General features: G+C 46.8%; 1 protein-coding gene across 2 annotated transcripts in view; it reads right to left on the reverse strand.

Annotated features, from left to right (window-relative positions):
* Positions 1–6,255: 6,255 nt before the first annotated feature.
* Positions 6,256–17,481, reverse strand: part of GABRA3 (gamma-aminobutyric acid type A receptor subunit alpha3) — a 150,594-nt gene continuing 139,368 nt past the window's right edge. For both annotated transcript variants that reach the window (XM_001514179.4, XM_039912433.1), the window contains one exon: positions 6,256–7,716. In XM_001514179.4, coding sequence (XP_001514229.2) covers positions 7,378–7,716 — 339 coding nt within the window. In that variant the 3' untranslated portion in view covers positions 6,256–7,377. The remainder of the gene's footprint in view (positions 7,717–17,481) is intronic.

The following is a 17,481-nucleotide window of genomic DNA, read 5'->3' on the forward strand; positions in this document are numbered from 1 at the left end:
TGTGTCAAGCACTGGTTTAAGCCCTGGGGTAGATACAATTTAATCAGGTTGGATCGAGTTCCCTGTCCCACATGGGGCTCACAGTCCAAGTAGGAGGGAAGTGAAGAATGAATCGTTAATCCTGGCCTGAATTTCTAAGAGTTTATTTAAAAAGTAGAGAGGTGATGAAAAATCCCACCACACACAGTGTCATTACTATACCCAGTGAGACCTAGTCACAGTTTCCATGTGGCATGTTCAAACTAGTCCTGGAAAAATCAATCCCTGGCATTCAGGAAATTCTCAGTCTTTTTGTAGAGCCTGAACTCTCTCCCCACTCAATCACCGGTATTCATTGAGCACTTACTGTGTGCAGAGCACTGTATTAAGCATTTTACTGAGAGTACAATATACCAGAATTGGTAGACATGTTCCTTGCCCATAAGGAACTTACAGTTTGGGGGGGAGACAGGCATTAAAATAAATTACAAATACGTACAGGAGCTGAGAGTGGAATAAAGTTTACAAATCCAAGTGTAAGGGTTACTCCCAAGGAAGAGGGAGTTTGGGAAATAAGGGCTCTTCCCCCAGCAGTAAACTCTGGGTAGAGACGTTGAAAATCTGGTGAGGACTCTGGAGATAGTCAGGGCTCAACTGCTGTAGAGGGCATTAGCCCAATTCCTGGGGACGTGGAGCCCTCTTTTCATAGTCCCAGATGGAGGTTGGGGAACAGACCCATTTTTAAGCCTGCCTTTATTCCTGTCCTCTAGGTATGTCACAATCCCCCTAGACTTTGCTCCTCGGAAACTTCACCCATTGCAACGTGGGAGTTTACCCAGCCTCCTGTGTTGGAGATAGTCCAATCTTGGGCTCAGCTCCCAGGGAAGAAAATGAATTGAATATCTACATGGACGGGGGCTATGGGGCGGAGTAGTAGGAGAGTATCCCCCCACCCCTGGCCCTAGCTCTGAGAGTTAAAGGAATTCATTCCACACCCTCCAGACCACTGCAGGGACCACTGGATCCACACAAGACTCATTTAGGAACACTGTCGATATTATGCAGCATTTAGCAGAATAAATCTTTAAACGGAACCAGCCCTGCTTGGGGAAGCAGGGCTTTGAAAGTCAATGTTTCCCGGATCGTCCCAGAAGCAGTGTCAGTAATAAATGGGGAGCTTCAGTCGAGCCCCGGATGGCTACGTTTCCTGACGGGTGCTTCGAGTCCGAGTCCTTGCTGCCGCTGTCCTTGGTTCCGGTCCGCTGGCCATTGCTGAGCTCGATGAACAAGCTAATCTTTCTTCTCCTATCCCCCAGCCCCTAGCAGGGCCTAGAGGGTCCGTATAATTCCCCGAGTTCCAGTTTCAGAACCTCGAACCAGCAAACTCAAGGGAATGTAGGCATTTCTGTTACAAAATCTAAGGATAGGCCCGGTGAGCTTTTTCCCTTCAGTTTTAAATAACCCCCGTTTCGACACCTTAATTAGTGAAGGTGAAACGCAAATCTTTATAACAATCCTTCTTCTAACTGAGCTAGTCATAGTGAGGCCACTGAGGGACAGGACCATGTTTAATTGTGTATTCTCTCCCAGGCCTTAGGACAGTGTTCTGCACACAGTAAGCACTTTCATAAATACTAATTACTAGTACTTCTACAAAAGGAGAAGACTGTTTTCCCTTTAGCAGAGGGCCAGCTCGGTGTTTTTCCCTCGTTGAGGTTGCCCTCAGGTGGGTTCACTCTGACTTTCTAGCAATCAAAACAAGCCAATGAAGGAAAGGGGGATATGGCAGTTAGGGAATGGACCAGTGGGCCTGGGTGCTTGAATAAACCCAACACCAATCTCAGACAGGCTGAAAGGTGCAGATTATTCGGAAAAAAGGATCTTAGACTGCAAGTCCCATGGGGAAACAGGGACTGTGGTCATGCTGATTATCTTATCTATTCCAGCACTTACCATTAGTGATTTGGCATATAGGAAGGGCTTTAATAAATATCATTATTATTATTACCCAGGGCTGCAGTGCTCTCTGGAGTCTCAATGGACATTCTACCCTTATGGGAGAAAGAGACATGGAATCAAGATAATTTTTTAAAGTGCTTTAAGGAGGTGAGGGAATCTCCATTAACCTATCCATCCAAGCAGAAACAGTCCCTGGAGTCACCTAGATGATGTCTGCAGGGTCCTATAGCCCTCTGGATATTCTTAGGTGAGAAAGCTGTGGATGCTACTGCTGATCCCAGGATTCTCAAGTGGTTCCAGGACTGAGATGGAGAACTGGGAGAAATCACAGGGACCAGAAACTCAAGTCCTTCTTCTGCCATTTTCCCCCACTCACAAGCGTTAACAAAGGTTATCCTTGTTCATTCATGTGTCTCTCCCGAATCTGTCCTGAAGGATTCTGAGAAATGTAGTAACCCTCCTTCTCCTTTTCCCCTTCTCTAATGGCAACTGCGGATTTTTTTCCAGAGAGGAGAAAATGAAAACAGGGAAGGGATGGGAGAGGAAATATTTAGCTGTGGGAATCTGTAGACTCCATCCAATGAGTGCAGGACCAAGGTGAGGGTGTCACGCTACCTCCATCCTATGGGTGCCCAATATTATTGCTTTGGTTCTACCGTAAGCAAAAAAACTAAACATTGTTAAGTGCTAAATTGGTTTATGCTTAAAATCTCTCCCAGAAAGAATCAGGTCCTGCAATACTCCGCAGTAACACAGAAAACCCGAATCTCTAAAAAAAAGTAAATCTCTGACCACTGTATGTCTGCAAACTGTTACCCCTGAAATAGGTCAATTCCATTCAAATACATTTTCTTTTTCTGCTCTCTTTGTCCCTTTGAAGTAACGCTTCCTTGGGCGGCATTGAAACACAAAGGACCTTGCTTCCCAGCTCCCCTCATTCCTAAGCATTTTTAGACAAGTCACGTTGATTCCTTTAGCCTCAAAAGTAGACCTTTCTCCATTGAACAGACCTGAGCCTGCCTCCATCCATGCCTTCACCTCTTTCTTCCCCACTCCTCTTCCCTGTTCCCTGAGCAGTTTTGCCATTTTGAGTTGAGCTCTCCACTTTTCTCTCGCTGAGCTCTGGGAAGGGCACCTCCTAGTGACAGTCACAGTCTCAGCTGCTGGGCCACTCAGATCCCCTGAAAAATTAGAGGTTGTTTCATTAAGAAAGGGAGGAGGTCTGTCTAACACCTCCCCAGGGGATGAGTTGGCTCTATGGCTCTGCTTCCATCAGAAGTCCAGGAATACACACTCTTGTTCTAAAGTCAGAGGCAAAGGAAGGCTGGATTAGATCATCCTTGAGTAATAAACAGAATTTTCCACCAAAGCCACTACCACTGGACATTCTCTAGGTGAATCTAAGTCTCTCCTCATCATCAAGGCCCAGTTGAGAGCTACGGCTTCAGTGGCACAGCCTCCAGTTGAATGGCAGGATTCAGAGCCAACTGCAGTGCCTTTTCTGATAGAGATTGGACTGGATGTGGACTTGTAATTGCCTGGCACGGATCACACACAAGCTGTTCCCTTGGTCCAGTGAGGAATGAACGTGCTTTAAGTTGGATTCAAGTTCCTGGGTGGAGGGAGGGGGGAATCTAATCTCAAGCAGTTTCCCACCAACACGATTCCTGGGAATAGGCAACAACGGACCCAGCAACCCAGCTGGAGAAATTGCTTTCTGAGCTCTTCATGGGAATTACCCCCGGGATTCGCTAGAAAGACAGTTAGATGTAGTGTGTTCCTGAGAGAACCGTGTGTGACAAATTCACACCACAGGCCAGATCCTCAACAGCGGGATACATCAGAAAACATTCCCATTAGGACTAAGCTTTCTACTGCAAGCATGACAGACCCAGTCGGGAAACTCCGCGACACCATTAAGGTAACTCGATTTGTCTAGCTCTTTAAGTACAGGGATTATCCCTATTTAGTGTACTCTCCCAAAGCTTACTACCTTGCTCTCCACACAGTACGTGCTCAACAAATACTATTGGTTATTTACTGCTCAGGAGTGCATGTGCTGCTGAATGTGAGGTCCAGAGTCCTGATGCTGGTGTCCGTTTGCATGTTGGCCTCTAGTCTCCCCAGGTGCAGAATGCAGCCTGGAGGCCCAGAATGAATAACATGAAATTCCGCAGAGAGGAAATCCGCTCCCAAGCTCAGTGAGTGTACAGCGTTTCCCAAGACAGAGAAGTTTTGCCCATGAATCCTGAGAAGCTGGGGGTTGGGTGGGGGTAGGTGGTAAGGGAAGTGGCACACTGGGAGGAAATCCAAAGTGAAATTAGTCTGATGAGACCTGAAGGAAGGGCTGACTGCAAAAAGTTAGCTAAGGCTGGGGAAAGAGAAGGATTCCTATGGCCCCCACCTCCCTTTCTACCTAGAGTGCTGCCCGCCCTTTCCAGTGATTCACTGGCCTTTCACATCAAGACCCATGATTCTGCATGAGAACACCATGCTCCACCTCAGCAGCACAGAGTGAAGCTTGGAATGTCCCACACTCTTTCCTTCTGGTTAAGGAAATCTAAAAAAGGTATTTATGGACATGATGACCAGGACCAAGAGAAACTGACCACAGGCAAAATACTCACTCTCTCTGAACCTCAGTTTCCTCCAGCTGTCCAATGTGGTGTGGTAGTTCTCTGCCTTTTCCTACCACCCTCAAATGGTTCTGAAGACAAAGTAGATAACAATGTGAATGTGCTCTGAGCTCTTCAGAAGAGAATGCTTGATCGGCCCAAAGGATTAGTATCGTCACTGCTGTTGTTATTGTTCATAAGGTAGCCTAGCTGGGCCCACTAGCTTACCAACACCGAAGCATCCAGATGCAACTGGATTTTTCTCCTTGCATTTCCTTTTCTCTGGTCCATTTTCTCAGCCTCAGTTTCTTTCCGCTTCTCTTTTATTTCAACGCTCAGTTTTTCTACACTCCCTCTTTGTGGATTGGGCGATGATGGGGGGGCTCTTCCTCTGAACACCACTGCTTCCTAGCCCCACATCGTTGAGCCCTTTTAGAAGCAAGGTACTGACACAGATATAAGAGCAAAAGCTTCTGGGACCCCTGAGCCGAAGACTGGCTCTGCTCTGGCTGATCATGGGAGGCAACAGATATGTGATGAGTGTAGTGTGTGTACGGGGGTGCTTTCTCTCCTCTTTTCTCATCATGAGACGGAGAGAAGGTGTGGAGGGGACGCGGGGAGAGGAGGGGAGCAGCTGCTCCTCTTCCTTTCCTACTTCTGTTCCTCAGTCTCTTCACACACACTTGTCTCTGATTATTTCCTGCTCTGAGCCCCAAGTTCCCTCACCATCCAGGTGGAGCTTGCCCTCTGCCTGATGCTTCTCCAGCAAGTGGCCGCATCAGTATTCATGGAATGCACAATAATGGAATTGAACAAAATGTAGGCTTCGACCCTGGATGATAAATTGTGTCGGCGAAAGTAAAGGTCATATCCCAGCCAGTCAGGCAGGGCAGCCCATTTGCTCACTTGGAAAAGGACCTTGAGATGTTCAGGGGAGAAAGTAAAGTTGCTAGACAGATGTGGTGGGCCTGGGGAGGCAGAGGAGGAAGAGGAGGAGAAGGAGCAGGGGGGTGGAGATCCAGACTGGTGTGAAATTCCACAAAGAATATGTGATCTGGCAAGAGGGGAGGCAGAGAGAGACTCCTGGAGCATAAAGAAGGTTGAAGTGATCTTCCTGTGCCTGAGCTGTAACTGAGGGAGATGGAGACAATTGCTGGCTGAGAAGTGATTCCTACCAGATGCTCTGGGTTCCATCCCCTTCTTTCAATCAATCCTCTTCCTCCCTCTCCTCCTGGCCCCTTTTCCCTCTCAGACTGAAGGGACCTCTTCTGGCCTGAAGATCCAGAGAGAAGAGAGTCATGGAATGTCCTGGACGGATGTGCTCAAAACCATTCCCTCCAGGGGGCTGGGCCCTCCTGCAGGAATGCCTCTGGAGGAACACTAGAAGCCGAGGAGAGTCGTTTTGGGTCCTTGGTGGGATGTGGGAGGTGGGGATGTAGGGGTTAGGTGGGGCACAGAAATTTTGGGGCCCTCCCAAATGTAACCATATGGGGAAGTCGTGTACGGTAGAGTACAGTCAGAGTCCCAGAGTAGCATATGTGTAGAGATGGGAGTTAAGGCCCCAGCGTCCCTGTTGCCCTCCTTTCCAGGGTCATCCACACGAGGTCTGTTGCATTCCAGGTCATCCTGGTGTCAGTGGGACATTGGAAGAAAGGTGGTTAGAAAGTGGGGCAAACTGAGCTCAGTGTTCCTGCCGTGGTCACTCCACTGCTCAACCACTCCCTCCCACCTCCTCCAGGGTCTTCTGCCTTCCTCTGCTTTCTCATCTTGGCAGGGCATTTGACTTTGATCTTTCTTTCATCCACAGTATTTTGTCTTTTCTCTTTTTCCTGATTTCTTTTTTATGTATAAAAAGTGCTTGATCCTCTTCCTCTGGAGAGTTCACGCGCGGGGCGGCGGGGGCAATGAGACAGACTAAAGCAGGGAGCCCTCCTGGGCGGCCCTTCTTCAGCTCCTGGACGTGCAGGGTTGTGCAGGCGACCGATGCAGCAGCGACTGGAGGTCATCCAAGAGAAGGCTGTGTTCTTCCTGAGGGCTCGGTGAAGCAGAAGGGAGGTGGATTGAGGCCAGGGAGGCACGGCCGGCCCTCCGTGCCAGGTCTGACATCAACCAGTACTGTAGCATAGTCGGGTGTGTACAGTCCCCCATGTGATGATGAACTGTCCAAGCCACTGAACACAGCCAGGCTGCTTAGCCATTTGGACAGTGGCCATTTAGAGAAAGCGCTAGCCCTCTGCTTCCGGGAATCAAAAGCTCTCTGCTAACCTGTGACACCTGCTGCATGGAGGGGTGGTCAGAAGAGGAGAGAAACAGGGTGAGGATGAGGGCAGCCATGGGTCACCAACTGCCTCACCCAATGGGAATGCAGCTGGTTGTCCCCCCAACCCTGGGGGCTCCTTCCTCGCCTTGGGGCCCCAAGAGTGGTCAGGTTGTCCATCCTGGGATGGAAGGGAGGTACACGCACACACTCACACACGCAGACACACATAAACACACACGCAGGCCCTCCGCAGGATCCATGCATGCTAGTGGCTCTCACTCAGAGGGTCCGATGGAAAGATGTTCAGGGGCTGTGGAGGTGGGGCTGGATGGGTGACTCGCCACGTCAGAGGCACATCTTCCCACTGTGGTGATTTTGTTTGTTTTTTGAGATGGACGTCCCCAAAATAAAATCAGTGTCTAGCCTAGTCGAGAGCTCTCAGAAATAAAACACATAACGTCCTTGGTTGGGAAAGAAATGAAGGCGAAACCTGGAGAATTCCTGCCTGCCCCGGATGCTACTGGGAGGTGGAAGGCTTGTTTGCGTCGCTGCTGAGGGGGTCCTCTATTGCTTGCGGATCATGCCCTTGATTGCTGACTCCCGGTTTACGTATGTTGGCCCAGTAGACCAGTTGAATATAGCGAAGAGAACAGGGAAGATGATGCGGGAGATTTTATCCACCTTGCTGACGCTGTTGTAGGTCTTCTTGTTTTCAGGGGGCTTCTCCTCAACGTGGGGGGTATTTTGGGGGGAAGCGGGCGTGGCAGTGGCCGCGACGGTGGGGGTGGCGCTCTTGGAGATGGTGGAGAGCCCGGGGTCTTTGGCGATATTGAGGGCATAGGTTGTGCCCACGATGTTATAACTGTTGTTGGTTTTCTTCGCCAGAGCCACTGGCTCCTTTTTCTAGGGGCATCAGGGAATGGGGTCGGGGGGGGAGAAAAAACAGTAGTTACTTCAAGGTTGAAGGCAAGCAGATAGGGTTGGGAAAGCGGTAAGGGAAGGAGGAAGGGAGAGAGAAGAAGTTGAGGATGGAGAGGTCTGGGCCATGGCAGGGTGAGGAGATGGAATAGATCAGATGGAATATTGGGTCCTCACACCCTTATCTTTTGACCCCCTGCCTAGCCAGTGGATGTCTCAAACTCCAAGGATTGGGATCAGTGGTGCCAGGCAGTGGAATGCCAAATTAATTTACATTTATCATTGAAGATAAAAGTGCCTCTCCCATGCCCCAGCCTTCTAAAGGGTGACATCTGGGTCACACCACAGGGATGCTGAATTGCACATTGTGAGCCATCTTTGGGGGGCTTTGAGACACGCATGTCAGTCACAAGACAAGAAATGACTGTATCCTGCAAGGCTGGGACGGGGCAGAGGTGAAGGCTCTTCTGGGTCACATCCGATCAATCACCAATGGTATTTACTGAGCTCTTACTATGTGCAGAGCACTGTACTAAGCGCTTGGGAGGAGTATGCTATAATAGAGTTGGTAGGCATGGTCCCTCTACACAAAGAGCTTACAGTCTAGAAGGGGAGACAGACATATATACATAATGAATTATGTGTATACATGCATATATGCTGTTGGTCTGACGAAGGAGTGAATATCCAACCCCTCAATCCCCACCAACAGCACTTATGTCCATATCTTATATTTGGCTACACCCCCCTAACTGTAACTTATTTTGTCTATCTTCCGACTGGATTGTAGCTCCTTGAAGCTTCCTTGACTTGCAGATCAGGTTCAATGTATGAAGCAGCTTGGGCCTAGTGGATAGAGCATAGGCCTGGAAGTCAGAGGACCTGGGTGTTAATCCTCGCTCCACCTCTTGTCTGCCGTGTGACCTCAAGTACGAGTCACTTCACTTCCCTTGTGCCTCGGGTTCCCTCATCCACAAAATGGGGATTCGATGTCTGTTCTCTCTCCTACTTAGACTGTGAGTCCCATGTGGGACTTGATTATCTTGTTCCCACCCCAGTGCTTAGTTCAGTGCTTAGCACAGAGTAAGAGTTTAACAAATATTGTTGTTATTGTTATTACTATTATTTCTACCTACTCTGTAAAATATGCAGTAAACACTCAATAAATACCACTAACTGAATGAATGATTGGCCCAATTGTTCTGCACCAAAAGTACTATTGAGGGATGATGAGGTGAGGATGATAATTGGGTCGATGCTGATGCCTCCAGTCAAGAGGTCTGAAAACTTGCCTTTGTCTGCCCAAGGATGACCAACCAGCTTCATGACCAGCAGAGGGTACTCCAGGTTACATCTGCCCCACATATGTTGCAATTTGGAAATACATCCAGTGTCATTTGGTGACTCACCTCAGCATCTTTAAACCCCTCCCCCCATTTTCCTGCTCCCTCCTTCCCTCGTCCTTCTCCTTTCCTGCTCTCCTCTGTTCCCAGCTCATTCATTCATTCAGTCGTATTTATTGAGTGCTTCCTGTATGCAGGGCACTGTACTAAGTGCTTGGGACAGTACAATATAACAATAAGCAAACATATTCCCTGACCACAAAGACCTGACAATCTAATTTACAACTGGATTTACAGTTTACAGCTGTTTTTCTATTCTAGTCTCCACACCCTAACTTGGATTGCCACTTCCTGTTGCACATCTCCTCTTTTCCTGTTCTCAGCTTGTTACTGATAGCTGGGTTTGGGGCACGGAGGAGGGACCTCAAGCTGAGAAGTGGGAGGGAAGAGGAGAGGCATCTCCCCAACTCTGGTGGTGATGGGGCTGCCTGCAACAATAGATGCTGCTATGATTTAAGGCCACTCAAGGACAAATGATACTGGAGTGCAAAGGTTGACAGTGGCAAGGACTGGACAGACACAGAAGGTGCAGGAGTGCAAAGGCTGACAGTGGTAAGGACTGGACAGACACGGAAGGTGCAGGCAAAGTTTGGGCTCGGGGTGGGGGTGGGAAAGAAACTATGAACAGGAGAGAGGAAATGGGGAAGGAATAGAGAGGTGAGGAAGAATCCAGAGGGTTAATTTTACTTACGTGCAAGGCTCTGCCATCGTGTCGGAACTGGTTCCAGAGCGGACCTTAACTAATTGCATGTAAATCTAAGAGAAAACGTACCTCACGATACCAACTTCCATGATACAGCCACAATTTTGAAGACCTTAACCCAGGTGGACCATGTGGGAATGCCTAGACCCTACTCATAAATGAGCTACAGCAGCAAATTTCATGATAATTAGAGGAGCCTCTTTAAATATGATGGTAAAGATGGTTGAACTTCATGTTTCTAGGTGTGTTAGAAACACCATGGTAAAATTATAAGTCTTTGGGCTCCAGGGATATGATTATAATCGTGTCCTTCACAGTTTTCCTATGTTGTGTTTTATATTTTGGATGACTCAGGTGAGATTTGACAAGAGAAGCAAGTCTACTAAACAAAAGATACAGACCATCCTTCTTCCCTCTTTAAAAATTATATTTCTGCACAAGTAGACACAAACAAGGGAGGCCCAAGGAAAACCTCAGGGAATTCTTCTTCCAGTGATGACAGAGGCAGGGAAAGAAAGCTCAGGAAACTGAAATCCACCAATGATTCCAAATCTCATTCTACCTAATGGCGGTAAGCTCCTCCTCCTTCTCTTGCTTGACCCAAGCTGCCCTTAAATAACAAAAGCAAAATATCTCACTCTCTAGACCAGAGTTCTGACAGCATCCATGACTCCCCTTGGCACCAGTGGAGAGAAAACATCCAATCCTCCACATTCCTCCCCTTAATTGTGATATTTATTAAGTGCATGACTATGTATCAAGTGCTTATTACAGTGCTATGCACACAGTAAGTGCTCAATAAATACCATTGATTGATTGACTGACTGTACTAAGCGCTGGGATAGATACAAGATAATCAGGTCCCACGTGGAACTCATAGTCTAAATAGGAAGAAGAACAGTATTAAATCCCCACTTTGCAGATGAAGGAATTGAGGCACAGAGAAGTTGTGACTTGACCAAGGTCACACAGCAGGCAAGAGGCAGAGCTGGGATTAGAACCCAGGTCTCTGCCTCTCACAACTGTCCTCTTTCCTCTGGGGCTGGCACCGTTTCCATTCTCTTCCAAACAACTTGCCCAAATCTCCCTTGGAAGCAGACTTGTGTCTCTAAGTGGAGAATTACTCCTTAGGCTTCCCCTGCTTCCTGTGCCCCTGTTCTGCTTCTCTCCAACACCTTTCTTGGAGGCTCCTTTAGAAAATGTTGCACAGAGGGAAGTGGCCATGATGATAATAATTTTGTGGAGAACATCCTACTCCAACCCTGCTCTCAAGCAGCCCCCTGGACCATTCCTTGAGGGTCCTGGACAAGGAGGACACCATGTCTCCTGGCTATATAAATGTGGTATTTTTTAAGCACTTACTATTTGCCGGGCACTGTACTAAGAACTGAGTAGATTCAAGATAATCAGGTTGGACACAGTTCCTGTCCCATGTGGGGCTCACAGTCTTAATCCCCATTTTACAGATGAGGAAACTGAGGCACAGAGAAGTTAAGTGACTTGCCCAGGGTCATACAGCAGACGTCATGGTCCATCCCACCATGGGTCACAATCCCATTGGAGTTTTTTACAAGTTGAAAAGCTGCCCATTTCTCCCCTATGCAGGGGGAGAATCATGATCACTGCACTTTACTCCTGCTCACCTGCTGCAAATGTTAATGAAAAATCAAAATGTATAAAGGAAGGCAAAGGGGGAGAAAAGGAAAGGAGTCCAAGAGCCCAAAACCATTTTCCAACTGCAAAATCAGCTCCACAATAAAGGAGAGATCACATGGGCAAAGTCCCTGTGATATGGGAATGGAATACCTGATTTCAGCTCTATCTATCACACCGTAAGGAGACATTAAATTGATATGAATTTGGAGAAATTTCTACTTGCAAGAGTTAGAAATAAAATATCTTTGGATTTTATTACCTAGCTTTTACGAGAGAAGCAGAGACTCTTGAATCACCGTACAAGTCACCGTTCATTCCCTCTGACAGAACCACAGAGAAATGTCACATTTATAGATGTATCATAGTCAACCTCGGTTGAAAAACACATTGCTGTAGACTGGATAGCAGTGAGGGATACTTGGCTTAAGGCTGAAATCCCTCCCTCGCACCTTAAATTCTCCATTATCCCTTGCCATCAACATAGCAGGCCATTCTATCCCAACCGAAAACATTGTTCACTAAGTTACTTTTTTGAACGATGATGGCTATTAGTGATGAATGTGAGCACACGCTAACCTTACCACAGCTACACTGGGGGAGACAAGTGAGGAGACTGAGAGACAGCGGGAGACCAAATAGCTGTTGCACGGACTGTTGGAATTGGGAAAGTGAAAGTGAGGGATGGCAGAGGGAATGTTTTTAGAGGAAGCCACGGACAATGCAAATCCGCAGCGGAAATCCAGGAGTCGAATGCTGAGGATAGACCAGCCTGAGGTACTCTTAACAAGGAAGAAGTGGTTCTCTTTAAGTAAGAAGAGCTCTGAGGGAATGAGAAATGAGGAAGCAAAAGAGAAAACAGCATCAGGTGCTGCACGCATTAAGAACATGAGGGACCCTTTTATGTGTGCACAGTGTAGCTGGGACTGATAGGTGAACTTCACTGCCAGGGGTCTCTTCTTTGAGTACAGAGCAGAACTAGGAACATAGGGCATGGTAGTTGATGTCAGTGAACCGGATTAGGAAACGGATGGGAGAGGGGTTACTGGCCCAAATCTCACCAGTCTGCACATCCTTGAGTAACGTGCCAGGGAGTAAGTAGGTAAATTAGGGTTCCTGTAAGAAGTCATTTCCACTTTCACCACTGGTCCCGTGGAAAACTTTAGGTTTGAATGCAACGGTTAAGTTAAATCACTTGGATGGCTTTTGAGTTAGGAGAACTAGAGGGAGAAAGGTGAACCTTACAGAAGTGAAAAAAAAGAGTTTAGCCAAATATCCACCATTCGAACATCAAGCCTTATGGGAAAAGCCAATAACTCAAAAATGCCCGGATCATCAAGTTCCGGACTTACTCCAAGTGAGGAATGCAAAGGCAATGGAAGAGAAAGTGAGTTCTGGGAGTCTGGAATGAATGTTTTAAAAGTCACAAGAAAGAATATGAACTATAATAATGTATCATTAAAACAGGTGTAACAGCCTACATGAGCTGTAACGGGGATTGTCAGCTGGAATTAGCGCAGCTCCTCGGAGGGTCGTGGAGTTTGCTTATCTCTGTGGGGCTGCAGACAGGAATGATAATCTAATGTGCTGATGGATAGGCTCTCCAACCCAAAGGAATTTTGCAAATGTGCTGTTAAGCGATTGTAAAAGAGTGCAATTACACACTTTCTTTCTCCTCCATTTGATCACTCTTCAGTTTCAATGTAAAAACCACTGGGGGAACTGAATAAAAATCAATCTCTGGGCTCTCTGTTTCACGGAGAGATGGGACAAGTGGGGGTGGAGACAAGTTTCGCGTGTGTGGTGTGGTGTTTCCAGTTGTGGAATGGTAACTGGGAAAACACAGCAAATGCGGAAGAATACAAGATCCCCTCTAGACTGTGAACAACATGAGGAGGGTTTGTGTCTTCTGCCAAGTATTTAGAGCATTGCTCTGCACATAGTAGATGTTCATTTACCACTTTCAATTGAATGATTAAAGGAGACCAAGGTGTATCTTTAATCCTCCAGTTTCTTTCATTACAAGAGAAATGAGAAGCAATGTGGCCCAGTGGAAAGAAGAATGTGAGTTCTGCTATATCGTGCTCTTCCAAGCAAGACTGTGGGTTCTGCTGTACTGTACTCTCCCAAGCACTTAGTACAGTGCTCTGCACACAGCAAGCATTCAATAAATACCACTGTCAGGAGATCTTAAATTCTAATTCTGGCTCTGCCACTTTTCTGCAGGTTGGTTCCTGGGGAAAGGACACTGAACTTCTTTGTGTTTCAGTTTCCTCATCTGTAAAATGGGAATTTAAATACCCCCTCTCCCTCTCTCTTTAGAGTGTAAGCGTCATGTGGAAAAGGGGTTTTGTCTCACCTTATTGTAGTCTCTCTACTCCAGAACTTAGCACGGAGTAAGTGCTTAAACAAACACCACTATTATTATTACATCCCACTGGATACTGCATCCTTCTTCTGCATACTGGAAACCTTCTCTCCATTGGCCCAGACCCTGGCTATTTTTCAGGCGCCGACCTCCTAAAACAGAGAGGGATGCCCGAGGTACATTCTCCATTCGGATGTTGTGCTCTGGTCCTTGTCTACCTTGTTTAACCCTCTCATTGGTCAGCCTAGCAGAAGAGGACAGGAAAGGGAAGATTGGCTCAGAAGGCAGTATGTGATAACCAAGAGAGGCAGCGTGGCCTAGTAGATAAATCACAGGTGTGGGAATAAGAAGGACCTGAGTTCTAATCCAGACTCTGCCATTTGTCTGCTGTGTGACTTAGGGCAAGTCACTTAACTTCTCTGTACCTCAGTTACCTCATCTGCATAATGGAGATTAACCCTATGCGGGACAGGAACTGTGTCCAACCTGATCACCTTGTATCTACCCCAGCGCTGAGTATAGTGCCTGGCACATAATAAGTGCTTACCAAATATCATAAAAAACAAAACAAAACAAAAACCAATGGAATCTCCGCTTTTAGCAGTCCAGATCTTGGGTGCTGGGATTGGTGTTGGTAGGTGGAGACGGTGACCCTAAACAATGTGCCCACCAGGAGGTTCTGAGGATTGAAGAATTGCCTCATGAAACAAGCACTGGACTGGATTCTAGTCCCAGATCTGTCTCTGGCTTGCTGGGAGACTTTGAGCAAGTCACTTAACCTCTATGGGCCTCCTCAGTTTTATTATCTATAATAATAATAATAATGTTGGTATTTGTTAAGTGCTTACTATGTGCAGAACACTGTTCTAAACACTGGGGTAGATACAGGGTGATCATGTTGTCCCTCGTGGGGCTCACAGTTTTATTCCCCAGATGAGGTAACTGAGGCACAGAGAAGTGAAGTGACTTGCCCACAGTCACACAGCTGACAAGTGGCAGAGCCGGGATTTTTACCCATAACCTCTGACTCCCAAGCCCATGCTCTTTCCACTGAGCCACGCTGCTTCTCTATATAAATGGGGATAATGATAAGTGCCTCTTCCTACCACACGGGGATAGAGAATGGATAAAGATGAGATGATAATAATGATAGTGATAATAACTGTGGTATTTGTTCACTACTCCTAGCACTGGGAGTGATTCAAGATGTCAGGACAGAAATAGTTCCTGTTGCACATGGGGTTTGCATGCACACACCCTCACATACACACATACAGGTCATTTATAGACCAAGGGGGAGGAAGATCAGGTATTTAATCCCAGTTTAGAAATGAAGAAACTGAGGCACAGAGAGAATTAAGTGACTTTGCCCAAGGTCCACACATTACACCAATGGAGTAGCCGGGATTAGAACCCGGGTCTCCAGAAGGGCCTCCTACTTGGGAAGAATTAGAGGACTGTAAAACATCTTGGATTAATTATTATTGTTTTTATTGGAGACGATGTGAACCCAATCCCAAAGAGGAATCTTTCAAGAATGGGAAGATGCCCCTCTAGATGGTGAAAACCTTCCTCCCCAGGGGCTGGGAAGACCTCTCAGGGCATTCTGCACCCAGTTCTCCTGGGGACTTTCTAGGAGTCATGTCAGTGGAGGTTGAGCAGGCGAAATGAGTTGATAGCTTTCCAGAACTCAGAACCCCCTGGGACTCCCTGTCAGATGCCAGTGGCAGAATGCCTGTTCGGTTTGCTTTTTCCTCCTCGATCCATTAATCTTTCACGGACGTCTAAACTCCTTCTCTGTCTTCTCTGATTACTGCTTCCTCCGAAAAGCCTGTTCAAAGTTTTTTCTTCAAAAAACAACAACAAGCAACCCTGGAGCGCTGCTCACCTCTGCCTCCCGGGAGGCTGGGGCATCTTTGGAATACCATGTGACCCACCGTTCCTCTGCTTTCTCTCCTCTGCCCCAGCGAGATGGCAAACAGACCTGGTGGTCCTGGGAAGAGAGGTACCTGCAAACCAAGGGGCTACAGGTGGCTTAGAATTCAGGCAAGCCTAACAATAATAATAATAATAATAATGATAGTTCTTGTTAAGCACTTACAAGCCAAGCACTTCTCCAAGTACTGGGGTAGATACAAGTTGATCAGGTTGGACATAGTCCTTTCCCCACATGGGGTGCATGGTCAAAAGTAGGAGGTGAGTGAATCATAAATTGTTAATCCTGGTCTGAATGTTCTGTAGTTACTATTGGTGGATCACTATGAATTGCACACCCTCAATGCACCAGGCTATATACAGAAATGAAGACCAACCCCCATGCTGGTACCTCTTTGCCCTCTATTTGGGGAGAAAACTTTCTCTTTCCCTTCCTCCCAAGGCCTTTTAGGCCCTAAGGTTTCTGACAGGAGGAGTAGTGCGGCCTAGTGGAAAAAGCATGAGCCTAGGGAGTAAGAAGACCTGGATGTCAGAAGGACCTGGGTTTCTAATCCTAACTCCTCCAAGTGTCTGCCCTGTCACCTTTGGCAAGTTACTTAACTTCTCTGTGCCTCAGTTACCTCATCTGTAAAGTGGAGATTAAGACTGTGAGCCTTATGTGAGACAGGGACTGTGTCCAACTTAAATATTTTGTATTTATCCCTGAGCTTAGTACAGTAATATGGCACATAGTAAGTACTTAAAAAATACCTTTTTTTTTTTTAAAAAAAGGAGAAGCCTTCACTGTCATTTAAATAAACAATTAGAGAACCCCAATCCAGGCTTTGGATAGGAGGCTTCTTTGCCTAGCAATCCAACTCAGGTTTGACACTTTATCACTGAGAACTCTGAAAACTGGCGACAGCTACCCAGAACCCATTGCTGCAGCTTTCTTCTCAACCCTCCCATCAGTTTTTTCGAGGACAGCTAATTTTGGGTTGAACTGGACCCAAGGGTGAACTTTCCTGATGTCCTAGACAGGGCCTAGAATCTCACCAGGGGAGTAAAAGTGGAGGATAAACATGGCAAAAGATCTCAAGACAAATCTCTCCTAAGTGTCTTGCAGGTCCTGGAAGACTCTTCAGCTCAGAAGTTAGGCTACCTTCAACTCATTCATTCATTCATTCAGTCGTATTTATTGAACATTTTGTATAAAGCTCTGTACTTAGTGCTTGGGAGAGTACAATTTAACAAAAAACAGACACATTTCTGCCCACAATAACTTCACAGTGTAGAGGGAGCTCACATGTGGGATCTATAGAGCAGGCAGAAAGGAGGGAGAATGCTATGGGGAGATGAGAGGTTAGTTAGGGAAGCCTTCTTTGAAGAGTCTGGCTAAGTGGAAAGAGCATGGTCCTGGGAGCTGTTGGACCTGAGTTCTAATTCTGCCTCCTCCACTTGCCTACTGTGTGACCTTGGGCATCATTTAACTTCTTTGTGCCTAGGTTTCCTCAGTTGTAAAACAAGGATTCGATTCCTACTGAGACTGTGAGCCCCAACTGGAGTAGGCACTGTGTCCTACCCGATACACTCGTATCAACCTCACACTTAGAACAATCCTTGACAGATAGTAAGCACTTAGCAAATGCCATAAAAATATGGCTTTAGAAGGGCCTGGAAGATGGGGAGAATGATGATCAGTCAGATGT

The sequence above is a fragment of the Ornithorhynchus anatinus genome, chromosome 6, assembly GCF_004115215.2.
Source record: "Ornithorhynchus anatinus isolate Pmale09 chromosome 6, mOrnAna1.pri.v4, whole genome shotgun sequence".
Classification (NCBI taxonomy): Eukaryota; Metazoa; Chordata; class Mammalia; order Monotremata; family Ornithorhynchidae; genus Ornithorhynchus; species Ornithorhynchus anatinus.